Genomic DNA, 27,611 nt, shown 5'->3' on the forward strand with positions numbered 1-27,611 from the left:
TTTATAAGTACATGTAAGTGTAGAGTGCTTATTTTTAATGTTTCATCAATTAATGCTCAAATTCTCATTTGAACATCTCAGGGGGTACTTCAGTCAAAGTTTAAATAAATATCGTCAGGAAAGGAACAGGAATCAGTAGTAAATGGGTTTTCTCCCCGGAAAGAAAACCGGGAATGGCTTACAGTGGAGTACCCAGGGCGGAGTGCCCGCCAGTCTGGGGGTGGCGGGAGTCCTTGTGCCTAAGGGGACTAACTAGAAAGTTTAGTCTAGGGGTACAACTAGAAGGCGCGAACCGTGCCCTCCGCTGTGCTGCACCAGCCGAGGCGCGACTCCTGGGTTCCGGCGCGCAGGCAGGTCAGCTTAGGCGCCTCACTGCCGGAACAGACCATTAGGGATGGCCAAGGCAGGGTGTTCTCGACGCCGGAGCCCGGACCTGACTGCCCGCTGAGCAGATGAGGGCGCGCTGCCTTGGGCAGCCACCCCCGCTCCGCTGGTCAGGTGAGCGCAGCCCGGGGAGCCGCGAGTCCTATTGGAGCAGATCGAGGATGAGGGGGAGGAGAAAGGGGGGAGGAGAATGGAGCCACCGTCCTGACCCCACAGCGGGAGTGAGAACTAGCAGCCCCGGCGAAGCCTGGGGACGCGAGGGAGAGGCAGAACGACGGTGTGCGAAAGGGACCGGCGGCGACCGCAGGGCGCGCCCGGATGTCGGTGTCCCCAGGGCTAGGTAGGCTGTGGTTGGGGGATGGTGCTGCGAACATCCCACTGCTGGAAGGGAACGCCGCGGCACGCGCGACACGCTGGGTCGCTGCTCCCGCACCTGTTGCGGGAGGTGGAGACGTGGGCGCTAGAGGCAGGGCGCGCACCCGGCGCCGCGCGCTGCGGCTAATCCCGCAGAGCCTCGGCGTCCGCTCTGCCCGGGCTGCGGCGGTGGAGGGAACCTGGCGTCCCTACCAGCCGCCCCTTTCCAAACTGTTTGATCTCAAAGAAGGTGAGATGTGGATGGGCAGATGGAAAAGTTTCTCTCTTTCTGCCTGTTTGAAACCCGAATCCCTAGCTTTAATTTTAAAAAATCCGCTTTGAAAGTAACAGACCGAGAACGGCGCGCCGTGATAATTAATAATCAATGGCAGTAATTAATGATGGGAACGTTGGAATAAACCTAAGGAGTCTTATGTTAAAAAATAACCACTAGGTCCCAGAACTTTCAGTGAGATATGTTGATTTCAGGGAGTTTGGAATTATCCTGGAGCCGTAGGATAATATATTTTTTAAAAAGCTTAGACTTTTTTAATGTCTTCAACTACTTTAAAATTGATTTTTTTCCTTAAAATTAAAACTAAGAAATTTTGCTTAGTGTTCATGAGGGACAAAAACTCATTTTAAGGTGCAATATTAACTTACTCGTTGTAACTCTTATTTTAAACCAGCTTTTAACATTTCATGAAATCCACAATCTTGGGAAATGTGTGTAATGTGTTTATATGTAGGCTGCAGACTCTTTTAGAAATTACTCATATCACATCTTAAGAGGGCATAATTACCAACCATTAGGATAAAGCTCAAAAAAATATACCTTAGCATTATTTGAAAATTCCTTCTGAAGTTATTACCTTAAATTACTAAAGTGCTTTTTCCTCCCCTTTGTGTGTCATTTATCAAAACAGCTAGATAGAACCAAAAAAAAAAAGTCACTAAAAAAAGATATTCTAGTCAAGATACACATGAACACCAACAGTTAATTTTTTGGTGAGTTACTACAGGGAGTGCCAAATACACTCTGAACTGTGATATAATACAGTCTTTTAAATATATGCAATTAGATAGGAGTCTTGGCTTGCCATTAATTTACAGTGACTTTAGACGTTCATCCATCCTTCTGGGCCTGATTTTTCTTTATTTACAAAATAAATGAATTAGACCTGGTGATTGAAAAGAGTTATTTCAGGCTGAAATGATGGGTCTCAAAATTATAACTTTTTTTTTCAACATTATAACTTTTAAAAAAAGTAGCCAGCATGCATATGCTAAAAATAAACATGTTATTTTCATGATGAATCATGATGGCAGCCACCCCATACTGAATGTAATGTAATGTAATGAATTCTGAGAAGCCCTTTATATAGATGATTTAACACTCAGGACAACACCATAAATTAAATAGTATCATCCCAATGTACAGATAATGATACTAAGCCATGGAAAGTTTAAACTTCTTGCCAAAGTTCCCCAGTTAGAGCTGGATGAAGGATCTTTCCTGAATGCTCTAAGCATCTCTGCTATACTGCATGTGATGATTAAAAGCTGAAACCACCTATAAACATCAGCTCAGAAATATTCTTTGACTAAAATGTAAGTCCATAATGTGGTGAAGGTAAATTATGGAACAACACTGAATCTTGATATCTACAGAAATGGAAATAATGCATCAGTCAACATTTATTGTGTTTTAATAAGAGCAATTATAGTTTTATATTGTATATATATCAAATATTGAATGCCAATTGCAGTTATCATCAGAAAATGATAACATGAGTTGTATTTGGAACACAAATGCTTTCATGGTAATGAAAATAATGATTAGAAATAATATGGTAAGGTAAGTGTTAAAGTATTAAAGAGATCTTTCTACTTGCAGGTGCCCTTGGCCATGTTACACCCAGAGAAAAAGAGTATATACAGCCGAATGAGCTGTGGCTAAACTCTTGTGTTCATGTGCCCACAATGAATGATAATAGCATGCTATATTTATTGAAAGTGCATTCCATGACAGGAATTCTAGGCCTTTAAAAAGAGAAGCTTTGTTATTTAATCATCAAATATTATTATCCTGATTTGCAGATGAAAGAACTGAGGCAGAAAGATCTGTGACCTGGGAGGACCCGCAAACAAAATACATTGTCCTTAGATTAGGTGTATGGTCCTTTAATGGTAAGATAGTCATAGGCTGTGAATACACCATTGCAATCCTTAAGCACTGGGAGGAAATTTGGAGCCAAACTGGATCAACCCCTTTATTTTATGTTTGGGGAAATTGAAACGTAGAAAAGTTGAGAGACTTAAAGTCACATCTTCTCTTTTCCCATTTATGACTTTAGACACCTGGATATTCCCATAAACTGATAAGTGAGAAGCATGATAAATAAGTACATAACTTAGTCATTATGTGTTTGATTTATTGACAGACAACCAAATACTGCCTCATGCTTTGTGTGTGTGTGTGTGTGTGTGTGTGTGTGTGTGTGTGTGTGTGTGCGTGTGTGTGTGTGTATCTGTTCCACTGGTTTAATATTTCTGTCCTGAAAATTTCAAGTTTGCCCAATTAGGGTAGTAAATCTTTGAGGCCAGTGACTATATTATATATATTTCTAGTATCTCTTAGAGTTTAGCCAAGTGGTTAATATATTGAATTTCTTATAGGCTTTGTTACCTATTTACCTGTGATAGCTCATTGTCTTATACACCGCGTCCAGAAATCTGTGCAGTACAAGCAGTGTGCTGTTATTACTTTTACTTCACATAGAGCGCAACCAGATAATTTACAGATGCTTTTAAAGCATATTGAGCTCCTTAGATGATGATTGCTTAATTTGATCATAAAATGTGGTGTGTTACCACAGAGAGGTTTGGATGGGCATTTCCTTGATTTTGTGGGAAAAGTCAAACAGCTTAGTATTACATGCAGTTGAGTGTACATCTCTCTCTCTCTCTTTGACTTGGAAATAATGTCTTTTTTCTGATTGTAAAGATAATAGAGAATCATGTAGGAGATTCAAACAGTACAGAAAAAAGAAAAATCACCCAGAACTCCACCGTCCGAGGATTTTGGTGAACATCCAGCCAGAAAGCTGTTTTTTTCCCCCATAACTCCTGTTGAATTATTTATTGGAACTGTTTACGATTTAAAGCGCTACTTAGTCCTAGTACTCTACCACCCCCGGGCAGCTCAGACGTTAAGTAAAGATACTTATTGAGAAGTGATAAAAAGACTGTCTCATTCAGAATGAAGTAGTACAGAAAGTTGTTTTCTCCATGCATGCATGCCTGTTTTTCTCCCTTCACAAAGGCATCTTTGCATGTATGGAGGGTTCCCCAATGTGTCAGGATGTCAGGCCACACAAGAGGCCACAGCACCCGAGCTCTGTTGCCCTGATAGAGGTGTGGTAGAGGAGGAGAAGGGTGGAGCTGGGACACAGGAGGCTGGGGTAATACAAAAGCTATGTTTTCTGATTCCACTGTGACACATTATACACTTTAAAATGTACCAGACCAAGTCCCTCCCCCAGCTGCTGGGCAGGTGGTCATGGGGCCCTTTCTGATGCAGTCAGGCGTAAGGCTGGCTATACCTCAGAATGAGGGCAGGATGCTGATAGGACATTTCTCATTCATTTATTCAGCATTCTGAAAAACCCGAATAGACTCTTTTTCATATAAAGGGGGAAAACTGACTGTTGGAATAATTCTCCATAAATGAGTTTTGAACTAATACAAAATTATTAGGTATAAAGGGAGACTGGGGGTCTCTTTGAGTTTTGCTATGATAGCTATTTTTATATGCATTTGAGTATAATTACATTAAGAATACTCACATTTTAAAGATTATATTATTTGATGACTTTAATTTATATGTTTATTTGTTATTCAAAATTCCTTTTCCCTGGGCACATTTTGTTGATTTGTGCTATATATTTGAACATCGAACTCTTTCATGCCTTACTTTATTAGGGGCTTAACATGGCTTAAATCCAGCCATCTGTTCTCATCTTGGCACATCAGCACATTGGAGATGCTGGTAGGGGCTAAATAAATTTCCCACATTTTAAAGGTTAGGGAAAGAACTACCTTTATGAATAGATTTCAAATGATTCTCAGCAAGACAATAGTGCAGAAGTGGAGTAAAAATGCATTTCATTCTCTGAAGCACAAGGTCCCCTGTCTGTCTTTAGTTTTGCTGAAAGGCAATTAGCATTTCAACTAGCCAATTTGGTTACATGCAATGAAGTACTTGGGTTTATAATTTGCTGCTCTCTGTCTGAGGCATTTGAGCTCCAGCTCTTATGTAATCCTCTCCAAGTAGCCTTCTCTCCAGCATAGTTATTGTTGCTGGTCGTAAGTAACTAATCAACAGAGTTTTCCTTGCCTTCAACTGTGGGGTGCCATAAGGCAAGGAAAATGAAATGCCAAGCTAATAAGGGGATGATTGTAATTATTAAATAGTCATTATTGAAACGGCACAGGTTGAAAGATACAGAATAGCTTCAAATGGAATGGCTTCAAAATACAACTTCAAAAAAAGGCATTGTGTGGCACTCCTAATAGTTTATTTCTGCATGCAGTAGGCCCAGTGAACAGAGGGTATCCATATTATATAGAGGGAATTAAGGGAGATGACTCAAAATTAACAAAGAAGAAGCAATTCTTTTTTAAAAAATATAATTTATTGTCAAGTTACCTAACATACGGTGTATACAGTGTGCTCTTGGCTTCAGGAAGAAGAAGCAGTTCTTAATTGTTAATATTGACTTTGCTGTCTCTCTGCAAGAAATAATTCTGTGGGGAATAGGCGTAAAAGAAAAGATTTTTTTTTTTTTAGTATTGTAACACGTGATCAAGTGCTCTGAAGTATATTGTGGAAATAATTCAGGGGTTTGTATTTGTGTGCTAACTGAAGGTAAGATTTTGTTAGCTTCTTTAGTCATGAATTCTGATAATTAGGTAATATTAATATACTTCCTGTGTAAACTCATATTCTTCAGAAGGAACCACTCTGTGTTTTGATAATCCTTTTGTTAGGATAATTGGAAGGATATTATCCTTTAATCCATGTCATAGGGCAGTAATTCAGTTTAGCTCATCTTTTTATGCAGTGCTGTTTTTGCAGAGTTGTACTTATGTAAATATTGGGAAATAAAGTAATACATGTTTCATTTTTCAAATAACATTTCATTGAAAGGAGTCATAATAGAAATGTTTTAGATATAAGCCTGGCAAATGATCAATATAATTTTGAGAATGTATATGAAAGAATTACATTACCTTTTATATCTCCAACCTGTGTTATAGAGAGAAAGCCCTATCTATAGCTATAATTAGAGTCATTTGTATAATATTCAACTAAATTCAGCAGTGTTGGTGAGCACAGATGAAATAAAGAAGGCTCATCTGTCCTCTGGCAGACTAGTCGGCTAGGGATGGGAAATGTTGTGGAAAAAGTTGGACTTGATCTGGATGTTGCAGAGTGGTGGGGAGAAGGGAGTGGAGAGTAGAGAGAAGAGCCCAGGGAATAGCTTGGGTCAGAGGCGCAGAGGGAGGAGTGATCCAGGTGTCTTGTCCTAGATACACATTAGATCAATTTGAGTGCATAGGTTGAAAGAAGAGAAAGAGATGGCTGGAAATGCAGGGTTTGTTAGATTTTTTTAAACATTGAGATATAATTCACTCATTAAAAAAATCCCCAGCTTTTAAAGTGGGTAATTCAGTGGTATTTAATGTATTTACAGAGTTGTGCAGCTGTCACCACCATCTTTCCAGAACATTTTCATCACCTCAAAAAGAAATTCTGTATCTAGTAGCTTTCACTCCCCATCCTCTCCTACCCCCAAGTCCCTGGCAAGCAATCTAATGTCTGTGTCTCTACAGTTGTGCCTGTTCTGGGCATTTCGTATAACTGGAATCTTACGGTATGTAGCCTTTTGTGTCTCCCTTCTTTCACTTACCATAATATTTTCAAAGTTTATCGTGCTTGTATCACTACTTCATTCTTTCTTTAAATGTTTATTCATTTATTTATTTTGGAGAGAGAGAGGAAGGGAGGGAGGGAGAGAGACAGAGAGAAAATGAACAAGCGGGGGAGGGGCAGAGAGAGAGGGAGACAGACAATCTGAAGCAGGCTCCACGCTCTGAGCTGTTAGCTCAGAGCCCGACGTGGGGCTTGAACTCACGAACAATGAGATCACAACCTGAGCCGAAGTTGGACGCTTAACCAGCTGAGCCACCCAGGCACCCTGTTATGGCTGAGTAATATTCCTTTGTATGTATATATAAATATAATGCCTTTATCCATTCATCAGTTGATGGACATTGGGTTGTTTCTATTTTGACTATTGTATGACAGACATTTGTATATAAATGTTTGTGTGAATGTATATTTTCAGTTCTCTTGAATCTAGGAGTGGAATTATTGGCTCAGTTGGGACAGTGGATAAAATAGCCAGTGTGCATTCAGAAGACACTTTTCCCTTTTCTTTTTATACATGCTTTTAAGCTCAGGGTCACATTATGGGGCACATGTGTGAGGTATGGCTTAAAGGTTTGTAACTAGGAACTCTCCTTGCATAGACCCCTGCCACTTAACTAAGACATTTAAGACATGACCAAATGGTGAGAAAACAAAGTAAAGGAACAACTTGCTGCCTGTGACTTCTCCCTTACCACTGGCTGTAGTTTTTCCTACGAAAGAAGTGTGGTCCAGGTTGGCATTATGATTAACCTGTCTAGGATATACTAAAGTCAGAAATATGACTGGATATTGTCTGATACACACTGAATTCAATTCTCTGATGACTTCTGTGTTTTCGGTAGGAACTCATCTAAATGATACTGGTTGAACAACCAAAATGGGAAAAAAATATTTTTTCTTCTAAGCCAGTTTAATGAAAGTTTAAAATGTTATTTCATTAATGAGGGTAATTCAATAAATCCCTTGATTGAGAATTGGGCTTTAAGTAAATAAAAGACAAGTCCAATTCACTAATGTTAGTTTGTCAGATAATCAATAATTCTCGTATGTGTGTGTGCATTTATACATTTATTTGAATCTTTAGTTTCCTGAAAGGTCTGATGTACTTTATAAAATGAACAAATTGAAACAAATAAATTTGATTAAGTTTGTCTAATTTTGGTGGAGGCAAAATATTTTAAGCTTTTTTCTTAAAATTTTTTTAATGTTTATTTATTTTTGAGAGAGAGAGACAGAGTGTGAGTGGGGGAGGAGCAGAGAGAGAGGGAGACATAATATCCGAAGCAGGCTTCAGGCTCTGAGCCGTCAGCACAGAGCCGAATGCGGGGCTCGAACTCACCAACTGCGAGATCATGACCTGAGCCGAAGTCGGACACTTAGCCACTGAGCCACCCAGGCACCCCTACATTTTAAACTTTTTTGAAAAGAAAAACAAAAAACTATACTTGCATTAGTACCTTATGAATTGCAGCATAGGCTCACATGAATTAATTCATGGAATCCTAATAACCATGTGGTTGTAAGTTATTAACTGTTTTACTTTGTGGATGAAATGAAGATTCATAATAGTCAACAAAATTAATTAAAAACAGCAACAAACTCAAATCTTCAATTTAATGCCCAAAACTTGTCCAGTCATTAATAATCACAGCAATGATCATAATCTAATATTTTTTGATGTTTCACAAAAACATTTCTATTAATTTTAAAATGAATTAACTCCTTATCTTAGATTTCCTAATATAAATAAATCTGTTTCATCAGGTAGGATGGCATTGAAAACCTCACACTAATAAAAATATTTCTAAACCTCAACCAGGAGGACTTCACTTCTTTTGAACATTTGTTACCAAAATTATAAATAATTCGAGGTAGTCTTTAAATACCCTTGCAAAGCAATTTTATCCTGAGTGGCCGTTTTACATAGCATTTAAGTACATTTCTTGGAGAAAGTCAGCAAACTTAGGAAATTGTTCTTGTTTTTAGGTGACTAGAATGACTTAGCTTTTATAAGTCAGTTCTATACCTACTATTTGAGACCTTGAAATAATATAGTTAATAGAATTTCCAGAAGCTGTTTTAGCTTAGGGGATTTTACTTCATCTTTTTTTTTAATTTCTCCCTAATATTCATGAGTGATACTGTATTGGGGGTTGTTCATTCATTCACTCATTCATTCAGCGTTTACTGAAGCACTCTGCCATGAACTTGAAACACACACTGAGTTGGTGATTTCTCCTTTTACATTTTATTGTAGCTACTGAGCTCAAAATTCAGATTTTATAGTGATTTTTTCACATTTTAAAATCGCAGTGATTTCACTGGCACCATGTATAGAACTCTTAACCCTACTCTTCTAGGGAGCTAACACCTCCCCTCTCCCTCCCCAGCTCATATCTTTCAACACAGGAGATGAATGTAACCATGGAGAGAATTAGGGCTGCATACTGCCTTCTTTCATTGCTTCTGCTCTTACTAGAGTATTGATTGTGTCAGCCACAAATAAAATCTACACCGACACCTAATAACCTTGCAAATGGAAGATCACCGTGAGTGTGAAATTGTGCATAATATGACCATTCTTATTACATCATTAAGCATTAGGTATAGGGCTGGTCTGTTCACTAGACTGTGCTGGTGAGTAGGCGGTGCTGCCAATAGGCTAGGTTTGATTATAGAGAGAAGAGAATAAAGATGTGCACTTGTCATTTAATAGCATGTTTCTATGATAGGAAGTATAGAGAGTGTGACTTTTAAAATGATCTTTTCTACAAGACTATGAGCAACATTCCTTTCTTAATAGAGAATATTAACATGGTATGTAGTTAAAAGCATGGGATCTAGACCTTGAGAGCTTAGGTTTGTATCCTGGCTTTGAATATCTGAGGTCTAATCTTGACAAATACATTTAGCCTGTATGTCAGGTTCCTCATCAGAAAATGAGCATAATAATAGTACCTCTCTTACGTTTTTAATGGTTGCTCTGAGGATGAAAGAAGTTAACACATGTGAAGGAATTAGAATAGCCTAGCTTTTAGCTGCTATTAGCTAATATTGTCACACATGGAATCCAAATTTTTGATGATGAGGCTACATAAAGGATACCTTCTTCCTTTGCTCCTTATGTCTCCTGTAGACTTCTGAAGAGAGTTTAAATTTACCTTGAAGCTACCAGAGCTCAGGCTTCAGCCCCTAACATTTGTTTTTCTTTCTTTCTTTTGTAGACTTCTTTGGGATCCTTAGGACATTAATATTACAGCTGTTTTATTTTCTAATATAAGCACTTCCTTAGGGAAGTCCTCCCTCATCCCTCCAATTAGGTTTTACATCATTCAGGTTCCTGCTTCTGTAGTAATTGCTGCTTTGACCCATGAGTTTTTCTAGGGCTTTAAAAACAAATTTCCAAGTGATGCTGCTTTAGTTTTGTTTTTTGGTGTTGTTGATTCATAAATGAATTTTATTCAGAACACAAATGCTAGATGCTATCCAATGTTGGAATTTTTTGTCAGGTTTTATAAACCTTTCTTGTTTCCTCAAAACAACATTGTCTTCTCTGATTGTTGGGTTATATTCTGTATGCCCATCAGATAGATTAAGCTTAATAACTGTGTGGTTCAGACCCTCCATATCCTTCCTAATTTTTATGTGCTTGATATATTAACTACAGAAAAAGAGAGAGAGAATATTAAAATCCCTCACTTTAATGTTGTAGCAGTTTTTTCTTTACATATTTTGAAGCTCTGTTTTAGCTTATCCCCTGGTAACAGGAGATTTGACATGTGACATTTGACATTTTGTTATTTTATAGTGACTGTCTTTATATGCTTTTTGCCTTCCAGTCTGTTTTGTCTCTAACAGACAACAGCAACATTTCAGGAGGATTTGCCTGTTATCTCATGAACTTCAGAAAGAAGGAAATGAGCCCAGAAGGGTCTAAGATGGGAGGAATGTTGACTGAAGTTGAGAGTAAACGTTTGGATAAACAAAGAATATTAATGATTAAAACCTGTAATTCTAATGTTAGACATTAAGAGTGAAGCAAAATAAGGTACAGCTTATGTTATAAAATTAGCATGTTAGTGGGGTTTGTGTGACAGATGACTGGTTTTAAGTATTCTAAGATACTTACATTGTTCTATAGTTAGGTGAAGATATTTAACTTTAAACTTTTCTAAGTTTACAGGACAAAAATGAAATCTTTTAAGGAACAAACACATCAATCCACAAGCACAGCAAAGGGAAACAAAAGAAGAAAAAATAAAACTGAGTAAGAGCAGGGCAAAAAGTACAAATAAAATAGCAGAAAAAGATCTAAATGTAAAACTATAAGTGAATATAAATTAAACTCTTAAGTAAGAGCACAGAGATTATCAGAGAAGACCAAAAATGATAGAAGTCAATTACGTGTTATTTATAAGGAATATGCATTAGGCAAAAGAACATAGAAAGGTTGAAAGCAAGAGAATGCAGAGGGGATAACAGCCTCTAACAATTTGGTATTTAATTTTGTACACTGTTATTTGAAAGGAGCCATACATTCTGTATGCTGCAGCTGTAACTAATGACTCTAAAACTTAATAGCTTAAAATAACTATTTATTTTGGTCCTAAGTCTACAACTTGGGTAGGGTTTTGTTGGCACAGTTATCTCTTTTTGATTACAGCCATTCTAATAGAAGGAAAGTGATATTTTATTGTGGTTTTGATTTGCATTTTTCTGATGACTAATCATGTTGCATACCTTTTCCTGTACCTTTTGAGCCATTGGTATGTATTCTTCTTGAAAATGTCTATTCAGTTTCTCTGCCCATTTTTAAATCAGATTGTTTGTCTTTTGATATTGAGTTGTAGGGGCTCTTTATATATTTTGGATATTAACTCCTTATCAGTATAGAATATGCAAATAGTTTCTCTCATTCTGCAGGCTGCCTTTTCATTATGTTGATGGTTTCCTTGGTGTTGCAGAGTTTTTTAGTTTGATGTAGTTTCTCTTGCTTGTTTTTGCTTTTGTTGCTTTTGTTTTTGGTTTCAAATTCAAGAAATCATTGCCAAGACTGACAACGACCCTACCCCCTATATTTTCTACTAGGAGTTTTATGGTTTCAGGTCTTATGTTCAAGTCCTTGATTCATTTCGAATTGTTTTTATGTGCTTGTTTCATCCACAAATGATTATTTAAAAAAATTTTTTTTATTAGGAGTTGCAAACATGTGCTTTTTTAACTCTGTTCTTCTTGCCACATTTGCTGGAATTCTTAAGGAGGAACTTTTCCTTAAGAGCTAGGCTATTTGGTTACCCTGAAAAGGAGTTTACCCAGGATAGACAGGATAAATATTTAATTGTTCCCTTTTAAATGTTAATTTCAGAATAAGCCATTGATGCTCTAGTTACTTTCAGTGGTAACCAGTGAGATTTACTTATTTATTTAATTAATTTATTTTAGTATCCTTATGAACATAAGGATTTATATATTGAGTATGTTTCAAAGAGTTGCAATCGTTAACTTCTAGATTCACAAAACTTTTAATCTTTGGCAAATGGGAGCCCTTTCATGTTCCTCTGTCCCATTGGTGTGACCTCATTAATCTTTAATAACTTCCTTACTCCAAGATGTTCAGGTTCATTTCACATATTTCTGTCCCCAGACATCAGTTATTCCTATAAGAAACCCTGGTTTTACTGGGGAATGGTGTTTAGAGACAAAAATGTGAGTACCAGTGATGCATTGTTACTGAGTTGTCATTACTTCTAAGCCTTTTTTTTTTTTTACCTTTTTTTAATGTTTATTATTTCTGAGAGAGAGACAGTGCACGTGGGGGAGGGGCAGAGAGAGAGAGGGAGACACAGAATCTGAAGCAGGTTTCAGGCTCTGAGCTGTCACCACAGAGTCCGATGTGGGGCTTGAACTTGTGAACCGCGAGATGATGACCTGAGCCGGTCAGGCTCTTAACTGACTGAACCACCCAGGCGCCCCACTCTAAGCCTTTTTGATAGAGTCAGGATATGCGTATTTCACAAAGAAAAAAAGTTATGAAGTAATATTGGTATGTCGAATTTAAGTTTAACCTTACAGATACTTTACACAATTTCTTTGGTTTTATTGGCATTTGTCTTTTGTCTTATGTAATTACTTATTCTTTTATCTTGTAAACATGTATACTTTCAAAAGATATATTCCACAACATATAAAATGTGGCTCCAAAATGTATAATCTATAATATAAAAATATAATTTAAACATAATAATACTGATTGTCACTGACAGTAAGAATATTGGATGAAGTATAAGCTTTCTTTGCAGCTGCATTTGTCCTTAGTATTTATTTTACTACGGTCAGATAGTCAAAATACTATGTTCTAGAGTCACTAGAAATAATTTTTTTGTCTGTGTGGTTATTATCATTACTTGATATATAGTTGCTTTATTTCAGTTTGTCTATATAGAGTTATTTTTGCAAAAGAAACATTGGCAACATAAATCAAGGGCTAGTAAAAATGGTTGTCTATAGAAGAGAGGAAAGGAATAGGTGGATGGAAGTGAGAACTATCTGAATATACCTCGTTATATCGGCGTAAGTTTGGATTTATGTACATGTGTTACATATTCTGAAAAAGAATTAGGTTAAAAAATGATCAACACCAGGAGATGTCAGACAGTCTGTTGGATATGTGAGTCTGGAATTTAGGGAAGAAGTTTGCCTGGGGATGTAAATTTAGAAGATTATGTTTAAAGCAGTGAGGTGGATGAGATCACAGTAAGAGTTAGTGGGGAAGAGGTCTGGGTCTGAGAACTAGAATAGTTTATTATGCAGAGGTCAGGAAGAAGACAAGGATCCAGCAAAGAGGCTGAAGGGTATCTAGTGAGTGAGAAGGAAAACCCAGATGAATGTGGCATCAGTAAGCCTTATTTCTTCTGACTTAAGAAGAAGGAAGTGGAGGCACCTGGGTGTTTCAGTCATTTGGGGCGTCTGACTCTTGATCTTAGCACGGGTCTTGATTTCAGGGTTGTGTGTTCCAGCCCCTTAGTGGGCTTCACCCTGGGCATGAAGCCTATTTAAAAAGAAAAATTAAAATGAAGAAAAAAGAAGTGACTATCTGCCCTTTCAGTCACTTTTTAAAATATTTATTTATTTTGAGAGAGAGAGAGAGAGAGCGAGCGAATGCATGCTCACAAGAAGGGGAGGGGCAAAGAGATTGGGAGAGAGAATCCTAAACAGGCTCCACACTGTCAGTGCTGCGCCCATACAGGGCTTGATCTCATGAGTTGGATGCTTAATTGACTCATCCACCCAGGCACCCTTTAGTCACTTTTCCTATTACCATCCTTTTAGTTTATCCTAAGCCCCAGGTGAATACTTAAAGTTATAGAAAGTAACTGGAGTTAGGGAAATGGGAGATATTTAGAGTGGGAGTGTGATCTGATAATGGGAAAGCAAGTCCAAGTTAGAAGAGACTTTCAAGTAAGCCAGTTCTTATAAAATTTTCACTCTTAGTCTACCAACCTTCGGATACCTTCAACCCTCGCAGTTGGTGTTGTTAAATTTAAGTGAAATTCTGGATTTAAAATAAGATCGAGTTAAAGTTGGAGGAATAAAAATAAACAAAAAATTATCTTGCATGAATTGTAATAAAATACAGAGGAAAATTATACATATCTTTTTTTTTTTTAAGCCAGTTGATTAGCTGAAATTTTATGATTGAATGAAGTCACACTTACTGTGATAGAAGTGAGGACAGAGTGGGTGGTATAACTTCAAAGTATTTTGTTCCCTGAACACATTCATCAAAGGCAAACTAATGAAAGAAGAAAGTCTGAGGGAGTCATTGCATATTTAGAAAAAAACTGTCTTATTTCAGTTTATGACACCAGATCTCCTAAGGCAGAGTTAAGAGATGAAAGATAGCGTAGTTGATGCACACAATGAATTCTATTAAAAGCTTCCTTTTCACTTGTGAATTTTCTTCAAAGCTAAGTTTTAGGTATGAGGAATTTCATAGAAGCATGTAGGATACATGTGTATGGGGAGGACTGTTCTGTCCTCGAGGAATGCATTGCAGCTGAAAGAAGAAATTGAGGAATGGAAGATAAAGAAGAAAGTTTAGGAAAAGTAAAAGATGATGAGAGATTTTTTCGTATTCTTATTTTGATTAAATAATATTTCTGCTTTTTTTATTTTATACAAACAGTTGGGTACTAAACATATCTAGAAGTTCCTAGTTTTGATAATGGATTGAGAATACATTCATACAATTCTAAGAATGTAATCCTTAGGTTCTGATTAAGCTCTGAGGACTTATATCCATAATTTTAGTTTTGGGATTTAGTTTCAGAGTTCGAATTCTTCATATTTTGCTTTTGAAAAAACAGTATCAGGAGTGACTATAGTATAACATATTCAGTGAAGTGACTATGGAAAACATGGAAGGTGTAAAGAAACAGCAAAACTGCCTGAAACTTATTTACCTAAAGATGACCACCGTTCTTCCTGCATTTTCTAAGTGTATATTCACTTGTACACTTAAATAATTTAGTATTTACTTTTTATGTGTTTTATTTTAGATTAACATATTGCATCATAAAATTCATTTAAAATATAACCTATGATATTTCATAATATGTTCTTCATTATGTTAAGTAATTATGTAATAAAAATTAAAGTGATGCATTATGTTTGATTTGGGAAATTAATGTATATTAAAATGTCAGGATCCTGAACAGAAATGTTCAGGGGTGCCTGGGTGTCTCATTCGGTTAAGCATCTGACTCTTGATTTCATCTCAGGTCATGATCTCACAGTTGTGAGATAAGGCCTCGTGCCTTAGGCATGGAGCCTGCTTAGGATTCTCTCTCTCCTTCTGCCCCTCTTGCCTGCTTGCTCTCTCTCTCTCTCTCTCTCTCTCTCAAAAATTTTTCTTAAATTACAAAAAAGAAATGTTCAAGTTATCTATTTCTGCATAAATCAACTACCCCAACATTTAGTAGCTGAAATTAATTTATGTTGATTTCATATAGCTCTGGGGTTTGAAGGGCTTAGCTGGACTCTTCTTCCTTGGGGCCAACCATAGAATTATAACCAGTGAGTTGCTGAGGGTGAAATCATCTGATGCTTAATCAGTCCCATGTCTGGGTTGTGATGTCATGTCTATACATGACATGTGTGGGCAGTTGTCCAAGTATCTCTTTCTATGCAGGTCCTCCAGGTGGCTAGCTTGGGCTTCCTCAAGGTATGGTAGTCTTACGTGGTAGATATCCTACATTGTGGTTGGCTTCTTCTAAGACAAGCATTGCTGGAGCAAGTTGCTAAAAATTATTTTTTCCTAGAGTCCTACTTCTTGACAGTGCTTGTGGAAACTGGTTTTGTTAATATGAATTGAGTGAGTTATGGGTGGTTAGTAAACATTAAGCAGCGTGATAAGAGTGTCACATATCTTATTTCTTCTAAACCTCATGACTGCCCTTTGAAGTAGATGATTTAAACCCACATTTTCATGAGAAATCTGAGGTTTAGAGATATAGCTGAGTTTTAGAGACACTAAGCCACTTGCCAACCTAACATAGATGGTAGGGACAGAGCATGGATGTGACCTAGGCCATACGACCTCAAAACAGTTGTTTATAATTTTCTGTAACACAGTTTCTTTTTTAAAATTAAAAAAAAGTTTTAATTAATGATTTGGAATGGGACTAGGCTCGGTACAGAGGGGGATGCAAAGATAGATAAAGCATAACACCCCTTCTTAAGGAGACCAAAATATACTGCGGTTTTGATGCAATTGTAGATAAAAAAAATAATATTATAAGTCATTTATAAGAGAGCAGTACTCATCTCCACTATATGGACGTAGAGTCAGGGAATAGAGAAAGAGGGTAGGTTGGGAGGTATTAGCATTTTGTTTTGGTTTGAGACATGTTTGAGGGACTGGTAGGACATCTGTATGGAGATACCCAGCAGTTAGTTGAGAGTGTCTTGAGGTCCACATGTAGGATTGGGGCTTTATTTAACAAGGATTATTGGGGCTCCTGGGTGGCTCAGTTGATTAAATGTCCGACTTCAGCTCAGGTCATGATCTCACCGTCTGTGGATTTGAGCCCCATGTCAAGCTCTGTGCTGACAACTCGGAGCCTGGAGCCAGCTTGAGATTCTGTGTCTCCTCCTCTCTTTGCCCCTCCCCCCCCTTTCTCTCTCTCAAAATAATAAACATTAAAACAAATTTAGAAAACAAGGATTATTACCTACTGTAGTTAAAAGAGTTTGTTAGATACTGTGGGGTAGCTACATGGAAGTGTCTGGGTAGTTGACAATATGAGTCTAGTTCTGAAGGACGTAAGTAGATACCAATAGGGGAAAATTGCTTTGTGGTCATTATAGATTTGAAAAATGATGGATTAAAGTTAAGTCTGTGTTTAGGCCTTCTTAGTACTTGTTTTTGCTTTAAGTATTTTGAACTTTTAAGAAAGTTTATATTGTATCCATACAAATATTATTTCCTAAACATAGTTCACAAACCGTGTTTAGTTTGGCCAAAATGTGGCATAACTTTGCATAGAACACACTTTGGAAAACATACTTCTAAGAGCTTATGTGAAAGTTTAAAAGTTGGAATTTAAAGTCTTTTTATAGGGACTAGGGAAAGCTGAGATTTCTCAGACAGAAAGTTTAAATTTAATACTGAAAGGATGGATAGAGTTGAGATGGAAGCTTGAAGAGGATGCAAGGCTGAGGTTGTGGGATTGTTCGCAGGTAAGAAGACTGAATTTGAAAGACCGGGAAGACTGGAGAGAGGGAGGGAGGGAAGAGAAAAGAGGAAGAGAAGAGGTAGAGAGATAAAAGAGAATAAAGTCTTCAAGAAACGTGAAAGAATGAGTTAGAGTATGGATGGTGTGTTACTCTTAGGAGTATGGGTGTTGCATTTTTGGAGACAGTCTATGGAGATGGAGGAAGAGAGAATTCTGAGGGAAGGAAAATTCTGAAATATAAATGTTCAGAAGTGGACAGTTAATATTGATGGGAATTCTGAATAAACATTGATTTCTCATGTATAAATGTGTACAATTCATTTCCCAGTAACTGTTCATATATCTGTGTTGGAGGGTACAGTTGGGAGGTAAAAGCTGATATAGAGAGGATGTAACTTGTTTTTACCTAGGGAAAAAAAACTTATTCAAGATGAAATTCTATTTTAATGTCTTGATTTTGGTCATGTTTACTGCTGCGTGTCCAGGCCTTAGACAGTGGGCACATTGTAGACACTCAGCGAGTACTTTTTGAATGTTGCCGAATGATGAATGAATGTTAGATACAGCCACAGCTAAGACTGTCAGTAGGGTACACATGCCACACATGGGTTTACTTTAAGCTCTTTAAAACTTGTGTGCATGAACGAAAAGACTAAGCTCTTGAAGGGCTTTGCGCTAAACTCTATAGCTGGAGTGAGCTGATTAGGAACAGTGTGGCCTGACGACCGCACTAAAGAGTGGTTTAGGCAGTTGTGTGGCCCTCATCTGAAAGATAGTGCTGACGTATGCCAGGAGCTGAGGTCAGTGTGGCGTGAGGGCCACATACACCAGCAGGCCTAGGCAGATGGAGGAGGACCGGGTTCAGACAGGGCACTGGGTGCTGAGGCTCCATGGCAGCTGGATCACTGTTGTCTGGGAGATACCATACCTCCTTTAGGAATGCATATGGCACTGGAATTCTTAGAGCATGCAATAAGGGACCTCCAAGAGGTAAAGCTGGATTTCCTTCCAGCGTGATGCAAGGTGTTTTGAGTAGAATTTAATTTAATTTGGAGAAATAATGTCCTGGTGAGATATTTGAACCGTAAGTGTTGTGGACTAGTTCATACTTGTTACAGACTGATGATTCCAAGGAATTAATATTTTTCATTACATCACAGCTATAAGAAAATTTTAATCAAATTTAACCCTGTCATCACTCAGCATAGTACTAAAACAGAGTTTGGACTACATTTAAAACAACAAAAATAAACACTATCTTTTAAGAGGAAGAAAAGAAGAAAAACATTTAACTTTGTAATATGTGTAGGCAGTAAATGATGACCATGAAACACCTGGAAGAGTGGACATTTAAAGTAAGAAATTAAAACAAAACAAAACAAACAAAAAAAACGAGAAGTTAGAGTAGATGTTATGAGAAAAGTACAGATAATAGTTATAAAACAAAAAAATAAGAGAGAGTACAGCCAATATATTATTAGGCATTTGCTTTTCTATAAAGATGAATTGAAGTCAAACCTACCAAATATCTTATTTAAAATGAAAAATCAGAAAAAAATAAAATGAAAAACCACAACATCTTGTAAAATGTTTTATACAGCTCAGACCCATTCCAGTGATCTGTTACTGATAAACTCCTATGCTTTCCTTAACCAGAAAGATTTCAAACTTTGCCATAGAATTTTTGAGTATTCTGATAGATGTTATTAACTTTTTTATCAGTAAAAAAACAACAAAAAACCAGCCTGAAATGTTTGCTCTGGAGTTAGTGGCACTTTCAAAGCGTGTTTACCAGGGTTTAATTGAGTCAGTGGAGTGTTTTAGCATTCGGAAATTTTGACCTGCTGGGTAGAGGTACTTCTGTAATCGTACCAAGCATTATAGAGGTTTATCAAAAATGGATTTTAGGCTTTATCTTACAATTTTTATTTGTAAACTACTTATGTAACTGGACAGCAAGGGAAACTCAATCTCAGTGATTTTCCTTAGGGATACAAGTATATTGACAAAGCATTGTGGTATACTGAAATGACAGTAAATCTATTTCTCACAAGTTCAATGTTTATGAGACAGATAGAGAAATGATATTGTAAGGTCATTGGTTTCAAACTTCCTTGGATGGAAATGTTTGTAATTCAAGCTTAGGTTTTATAGGTTTCAAAGCCGTGAGTATTATAGAAGTTGGGGTAGGAGTGCCTAGGTGGCTCTGTTGATTAAACCTTCAACTCTTAATTTCAGCTCAGGTCATTATCTTGTGGTTTGTAGGATTGAGCCCCTCATCTGGCTCTGCACTGACAGCGTGGAGCCTGCTTGGGATTCTCTCTCTCCTTCTCTCTCTGTCTGTACCCTACTTTAGCATGATTTCTCTTGCTCTTTCTCTCAAAATAAATAAACTTAAAAAAAAAAGGAAAATGAATACGAATTAAAAAAAAAGAAGTTGGGGAAAAAGTAAAGGGTGTTCAGATATTTTGGCTTCAAATTAAGGCTTTTATTAATATTAGAATTTTGTACAGTTTTTGAGGCCCTGTGGAAAATTTGAAAATTGTCCAGTGAAGGGATTGAATATCTAAAAAGTATTTCGTTTAGGGGTGCCTGGAGGGCTCAGTCAGAAGAGTATGCAACTCTTAATCTTGGGATTATGAGTTTGGATGCCACATTAGGGTAAAGATTACTTAAATAAAAATCAATAAAAAGTATGTTGTTTAAATTAGGAAAGTGGCTCCTTAGGAGTACCTGGGTGGCTCAGTTGGTTAAGCATCTGACTTTAGCTCAGGTCACGATCTCATGGTTTGTGGGTTCGAGCCTTGCGTCAGGCTCTGTGTTGACAGCCCAGAACCTGGAGCCTGCTTCAGATTCTGGGTCTCCCTCTGTCTCTGCTGCTACCCTACTCATGCTCTGTCTCTCTCTGTCTCTCAAAAATAAATAAGTATTAAAAAAATAAAAGGAAAATGGCTCCCTGCAGTGACAGTAGATTGTATGACACATAAGTATTTTGCAAATATGGAGGAGGAATTACTTAGCTGGATCACAAGTGATTGTCTAGCACTTTACCTAATTCATCTGAATATCATATATTTAGCCAGTGTGGTTAAAGAAACTACTTTACCTTAATAAAATTCAGCAAGACCAAAGAACAAAAATTTTTTTTCATGTATCATTGTTAAACAAACAATTCTGTTTTGTGTCAGAGTTCATAAGTGAAAGTAATCACCAGAAAACAGAATGTTAAGAACAAAATTAAAGTTTACATTTTGTTTAAACAAAAATAAATAATAAAAAACTCTTCTACTTGGAAATGAGAGAAACCTCAACTCTTCTAAGTAATACTTGCATTATAAGAAACTAATATCTGCAGTAATAAACTTTTTAGACTACAACAGCACAAACTCAGCTTATCAAAACCTGTGAGATACAGTCAAAGCTGCACTTGGAGCAAAACCATAGCTTTAGGGAAGGAATAATGAAAACTAAATTAATTTTCAATTTATGAATCTTTTTTTTGATTTAACTTTATTTTTTATTTTTTAAAATTTACATCCAAATTAGTTAATATATAGTGAAGCAATGATTTCAGTAGATTCCCTACTGCCCCTTACCCATTTAGCCCATCCCCCCTCCCACAACCCCTCCAGCAACCCTCAGTTTGTTCTCCATATTTATGAGTCTCCTTTGTTTTGTCCCTCTCCCTGTTTTTATATTATTTTTGTTTCCCTACCCTTATGTTCATCTGTTTTGTCTCTTAAAGTCCTCATATGAGTGAAGACATATGATGTTTGTCTTTCTCTGACTAATTTCACGTAGCATAATACCCTCCAGTTCCATCCACATAGTTGCAAATGGCAAGATTTCATTCTTTTTGATTGCTGAGTAATACTCCATTATATATATATATATATGTACACACACACACACACACACACACACACACACACACCACATTTTCTTTATCCATTCATCCATCGATGGACATTTGGGCTCTTTCCATACTTTGGCTATTGTTGATAGTGCTGCTATAAACATGGGGGTTATGTGTTCCTTCGAAACAGCACATCTGTATCCTGTGGATAAATGCCTAGTAGTGCAATTGCTGGGTCGTATGGTAGTTCTATTTTTAGTTTTTTCAGGAACCTCCATACTGTTTTCCAGAGTGGCTGCACCAGCTTGCACTCCCACCAACAATGCAAAAGAGATCCTCTTTCTCCTCATCCTCACCAACATCTGTTGTTGCCTGAGTTGCTAATGTTAGCCATTCTGACAGGTGTAAAGTGGTATCTCATTGTGGTTTTGATTTGTATTTGCCTGATGATGAGTGATGTTGAGCATTTTTTCATGTGTTGGTTGGCCATCTGGATGTCTTCTTTGGAGAAATGTCTATTCATGTCTTTTGCCCATTTCTTCACTGGATTATTTGTTTTTTGGGTGTTGAGTTTGATAAGTTCTTTGTAGATTTTGGATATTAACCCTTTATCTGATATGTCATTTGCAGATATCTTCTCCCATTCTGTCGGTTGCCTTTTAGTTTTGCCGATTGTTTCCTTCACTGTGCAGAAGCTTTTTATTTTGATGAGATCCCAGTAGTTCATTTTTGCTTTTGTTTCCCTTGCCTCCGGAGATGTGTTGAATAAGAAATTGCTGTGGCCAAGATCAAAGAGGTTTTTGCCTGCTTTCTCATTGAACATTTTGATGGCTTCCTGTCTTACATTGAGGTCTTTCATCCACTTTGAGTTTATTTTTGTGTATGGTGTAAGAAAGTAGTCCAGGTTCATTCTTCTGCATGTCACTGTCCAGCTTTCCCAGCACCACTTGGTGAAGAGACTGTCTTTATTCCATTGTTTATTCTTTCCTGCTTTGTCAAAGATTAGTTGCCCATACGTTTGTGGGTCCATTTCTGGGTTCTTGATTCTGTTCCATGGATCTGAGTGTCTGTTCTTCTGCCAGTAGTACCATACTGTCTTGATGATTACAGCTTTGTAGTATAGTTTGAAGTCTGGGATTGTGATGCCTCCTGCTTTGGTTTTCTTTTTCAAGATTGCTTTGGGTATTCGGGGTCTTTTCTGGTTCCATACAAATTTTAGGATTATTTGTTATAGCTCTGTGAAGAAGGCTGGTGTTACTTTGATAGGGATCATGTTGAATATGTAGATTGCTTTGGGTAGTATTAATTTATGAATCTTAAGAAAATATTTTAATAAACCAATCAGGATAGAGAAATTGCTAAAGATTAAAGAAGAAAGTGGTGAATTAGAAAGCTGGAAATTTGTGGACTTGGTAAATAAATCCAAGGCCAAAATAGCCAAAATCAGTAGTCTTACTACTTCATTTTACAGATGAGGAAGTAAACTCACGAAGTTAAATGACTGTCTAAAGTTGCCCAGCTAGTAAGCGGCAGAGTACTCTAAGGACACAGCTGATAGGCCCTGATGTATTTTCTTTAGCATGAAGATTGGCATTAACCAGCCGGTCCATTAGTCTGAATTCTGGTGACAGTGTAGGCCCTATGAGGCTAGAAAATGGCTTGCGAGTGATATTGCTGGAGATGTTACAATTGCTTGAAGTAACTGGTTGCAAAAAATATGGTAGAAATCACGTGTCTGTTGGAGGTTGCTAGAACCTTGAAAATAAGGGCACATAAGCATTACTACAACTTGGGATAATATAATCAAGAGTTTTATTAACAGAAGACAGAGTGAGTTTAGGTAGATATGACTTCAGAGAAATTGAGGAGCATAATCTGAAATTGATAACCATTTGGCAGCACTTTTCATAAATTCATGGTATAGTGACTCTGTATTCCATTAATTCTATCAGACTGCCATACATAGTCCCTATATATTTTGATTAGGTTCCACTGCTATGTTATATAGATTTACATTACAAAATGTACATAATGTTTTGGTGTTGGTACAGTTTTTAATAAGTAGATGATGGATGGAAGGAAGTTGAGCTTGTTTCCTTTAAAAGAAAGCAATACAGTTATTTTAAAAAGGGTTGAGTAGGCTGCATGTAGTAACTTCCTTCTAAAAAGTATATTATAGAAAGGGTGGAGAGAGGAAAGTAACATTGCAGGGGAGAACCCTGACAAACACTATCTCAGCTAGGAGTGATAAGTCATGTTGATAGTACATACCTTTATATCATGTAATGAGAATGTCAATCTACCTCTGTGGTCTTCCTGCCAAACCCATAATCCCAGTCTAATTATGAGACAAATCATCAGACAAGTCTCAGTTGAGGAACATTCTGCAAAACACCTGCTAGTACTCTTCAAAACTGTATCAAGGTTATCAAAAATAAGAAAAGTTTGAGAGGGATGCTTGAGTGGCACAGTCAGTTAAGTGTCCAACTTTGGCTCAGGTCATGATCTCACAGTTCAAGAGTTTGAGACCTACATTGGGCTCTCTGCTGTTGGCACAGAGCCCTCTTTAAATCATCTGTCCCCCTCTCTCTTTGCCCCTGTCCCCCCTCTCTCAAAAATAAATAAACATTAAAAAACAAAAAGGAAATAGTCTGAGAAACTGTCACAGCCAAGAGGAGCCTAAGAAAACATGACAGCTAAATGGAACATATCCTGGATGAGACCCTGGAACAGAAAAAGGACGTTAGGTACCTAAACAAAGTATTGACTTTAGTCAAACTATATTTTGTGGTTTTCTCATTTTATTGTGAAAATAATAAATATTTATTTAAAAAAATCATGATATAGGGCATCTGGCAGCTCAGTCAGTTAAGCGTGTGACTTTGGCTCAGGTCATGATCTTGCAGTTTGTGAGTTCAAGCCCTGTGTTGAACAGCTCAGAGCCTGGAGCCTGCTTCAGATTCTGTCTCCCCCTCTTTCTGACCCTCCCCAGATTGCTTTCTGTTTCTCTCTAAAAGGATTAATAAAATATAATAAAAAATAAAATCATAAGGGGCGCCTGGGTGGCTCAGTTGGTTAAGCAGCCAACTTCAGTTAGGTCATGATCTTGCAGTTTGTGGGTTTGAGCCCCGCGTCACGTTCTGTGCCAATAGGTCAGAGCCTGGAGCCTGCTTCAGAATCTGTGTCTCCCTCTCTCTCTGCCCTCCCCCTGCTCATGCTCTGTCTCTTTCTGTGTCTGTCAAGAATAAACATCAAAAAAAATTTTTGAGAAAAAAAAATCATGTTATAAAACCATAGTGGTGGCTCTGCACAAGCTGGGTTGTTAAAAGGTTTGTGAACACTTAAAAGATCTAGAAAAAGAACAAAGCCCAAAGTTAGTACAAAGAAGGGAATGATAAAGATCAGAGTGGAAATAAAATAGAGATTGAAAAACAATAGAGAAGATAATGAGACTAAGAACTGGTCCTTTGAAAGGATAAGCAAAATTGATAAGCCTTTAGCCAAACTAACCAAGAAAATAAGAGAGAGGACTCACATAAATAAACTTAGAAAAGAAAGAGGGGAAGTTATACGTGACACTACAGAAATACAAAAAATTATGAGTCTATTACAATAAAATAATATGCAAACAAATTGGACAACCTAGAAGAAATGAATAAATAAAGATCATATCTTCTGGAGGGGGCTTGGGTGGCTCAGTCAGTTAAGCGTCTGATTCTTGATTTCGGCTCAGATCATGATCTCTTGGTTTGTGAGATCAAGCCCCACATTGGGCTCTGCGCTGACAGCATGGAACCTGCTGGGGATTCCCTCTCCCTCTTTCTCTGTCCCTCCCCTGCTTGTGTGCTTGTACCCTGTCTCTTCTCTGTCTCTCTCTTACACACACAAAAATAAACAAACATTTAAAAAAGAATATCTTCCCAGACTGAATCCTAATGAAATAGAATATCTGAACAGACTAATGACTAGTAACAAAATTGAATCACTATTCAGAAAGCCCCCCAAAAAACAAAAGTATAGGATTCACAGATGAATTCTACCAGACATTTAAAAAAGAGTTAATACCTATTGTTTTCAGGTTATTTCCAAAAATATCAGAGAAAGGAATACTTCCAAATTCATTCTTTGAGACCAGCATTACCATGATACCAAGGGCCAACAAAGACCTACAAAAAAAGATAATTACAGACCAATATTCCTGATGAACATAGATGCAAAAGTCTTCAACAAAATATTAGGAAACCAAATTCAGTGATACATTAAAAGGTTCATTCACCAGCAGCCTCGATTTAGTGTATGGATACAAGGATGGTTCCATGTCCGTAAATTAATTAATGTGATATACCACATTAACAAAATGAAAGATAAAAATTATATGATTGTTTCAATAGATTCACAAAAAGGATTTGACAAAATCCAACATTTATTCATGGTAAAAAGCTGTCAACAAAGTGGGTATAGAGGGAACATACCTCAAAGGCTGTATATGATAAGCCCACAGATAACATTGTATTCAATAATGGAAAGCTGAAAGCTTTTCTGGTGAGATCGGGAAGAAGACAAGGATGCCTGCTGTTACCACTTTTATTCAACATATTACTAGAAATTGTAGCCATAGCAGTCAGACAAGAAAAAGATACAAAAGGCCCCCAAATTGGTAATAAGGAGGTAAAACTTACTATTTGTAGTTGATATGATACTGTATATAGAAAACCCTAAAGACTCCACCAAAAAAATCTATTAGAACTAATAAGTTAATTTCGCAAAATTGTGGGATACAAAATCAATATACAGAAATGTTGTGTTTCCATACACTACTGATGAAATACCAGAAAGAGAAATTAAAAAAAAAAAAAACAATCTCACTTACAGTTGCATCAGAAAGAATAAAATAGCTAGAAATAAATTTAACCAAAGAGGTTAATGACCTATACTCTGAAAATTAAAAACATTGATAAAATAAGTCAAAGATGGCACAAATAAATAGAAAGATATACCATGCTAATGGATTAGAAGAATTAATAATGTCCATACTACCCAAAGCTATCTACATGTTCAATGTAATCCCTATCAAAATGCCAATAGTATTTTTCACAGAATTAGAGAAAAAAAAAATCCTAAAATTTGTATTAAACTACAAAAGACTCTGAATAGCCAAAGCAATCTTGAGAAAGAACAAAGCTGGAGAAACAAAGCCTAAAATACTAGATTTCAAGATATGCTGTAAAGCTGTAGTAATCAAAATACTATGGTACTAACACAGAAATAGACATGTAGATCAATAGAGTAGAAGAGAGAGCCCAGAAATAAATCCATGCTTCTATAGTCAATCTGTGACAAAGAAGACAAGAATATACAATGTGGAGAAGACAGTATCTTCAATAAGTGGTTTTGGGAAAATTGGATAGCTACATGCAAAAGAATAAAAATAGACCACTTGCTTGCAGTATACAGAAAAATAAATTCAAAATGGATGTAAAGACCTAAATGTAAGACCTAGAACCATAAAACTCCTAAAAGAAAACATAGGGAGTAATCTCCTGAACATCAGTCTTAACAGTGTTTTTCTGGATCTGTCTCTTCAGGTAAGGGCAACAAAAGCAAAAATAAACAATTGAGACTGACTACATCAAGCTGAAAAGCTTTTGCATGGTGAAGGAAGCCATCAATAAAACAAAAAGGCAACCTATTGAATGGGAGAAGATATTTGCAAATGATAATAACTGATAAGGGATTAATATACAAAATTATACAAAGAACTCCTACAACTCAGCACTTCAAAGAAACAACTTATCTGATGAAAAAATGGGCAGAATACCTGACTAGACATTTTTCCAAGGAGGACACACACATGGCCAGCCAACAGATGTATGAAAAAATGCCGAATGGCTAGCATCAAAAAGACAGGAAATAACAAGTGTTGGTGAGGATTTGGAGAAAAGGGAACCCTTATGCACTGTTTGTGGGAATGTAGGTGCAGCCATTGTTGAAAACAGTATGGAGGGTCCTCAAAAAACTAAAAACAAAGTACCATATACTCTAGTAATTCAACTAATGGGTATTTACCCAAGGAAAACAAAAACACTAGAAAAATAGAGAAATAGAAAAATAAACACCCTATGTTTACTGCAGCATCATTTACAGTAGCCAAGGTATGGAAGCAACCCAAGGATCCATCATTAGACCAATGGATAAAGAAGATGTGGTATATATATGCAATATAAATACTTAGCCATGAAAAAGAATGAAGTCTTGGTATTCAGGACAGTGTGACCTAGAGGGT

The 27,611-nt window shown here is 37.0% G+C and overlaps 1 protein-coding gene across 1 annotated transcript in view; it reads left to right on the forward strand.

The window, feature by feature from the left end:
- Positions 1-702: 702 nt before the first annotated feature.
- ADGRV1 (adhesion G protein-coupled receptor V1) overlaps positions 703-27,611 on the forward strand; it is a 559,991-nt gene continuing 533,082 nt past the window's right edge. Inside the window, exon 1 of the mRNA XM_042956013.1 lies at positions 703-988. Coding sequence (XP_042811947.1) covers positions 703-988 — 286 coding nt within the window. The remainder of the gene's footprint in view (positions 989-27,611) is intronic.

The sequence above is a fragment of the Panthera leo genome, chromosome A1, assembly GCF_018350215.1.
Source record: "Panthera leo isolate Ple1 chromosome A1, P.leo_Ple1_pat1.1, whole genome shotgun sequence".
Lineage (NCBI taxonomy): Eukaryota > Metazoa > Chordata > Mammalia > Carnivora > Felidae > Panthera > Panthera leo.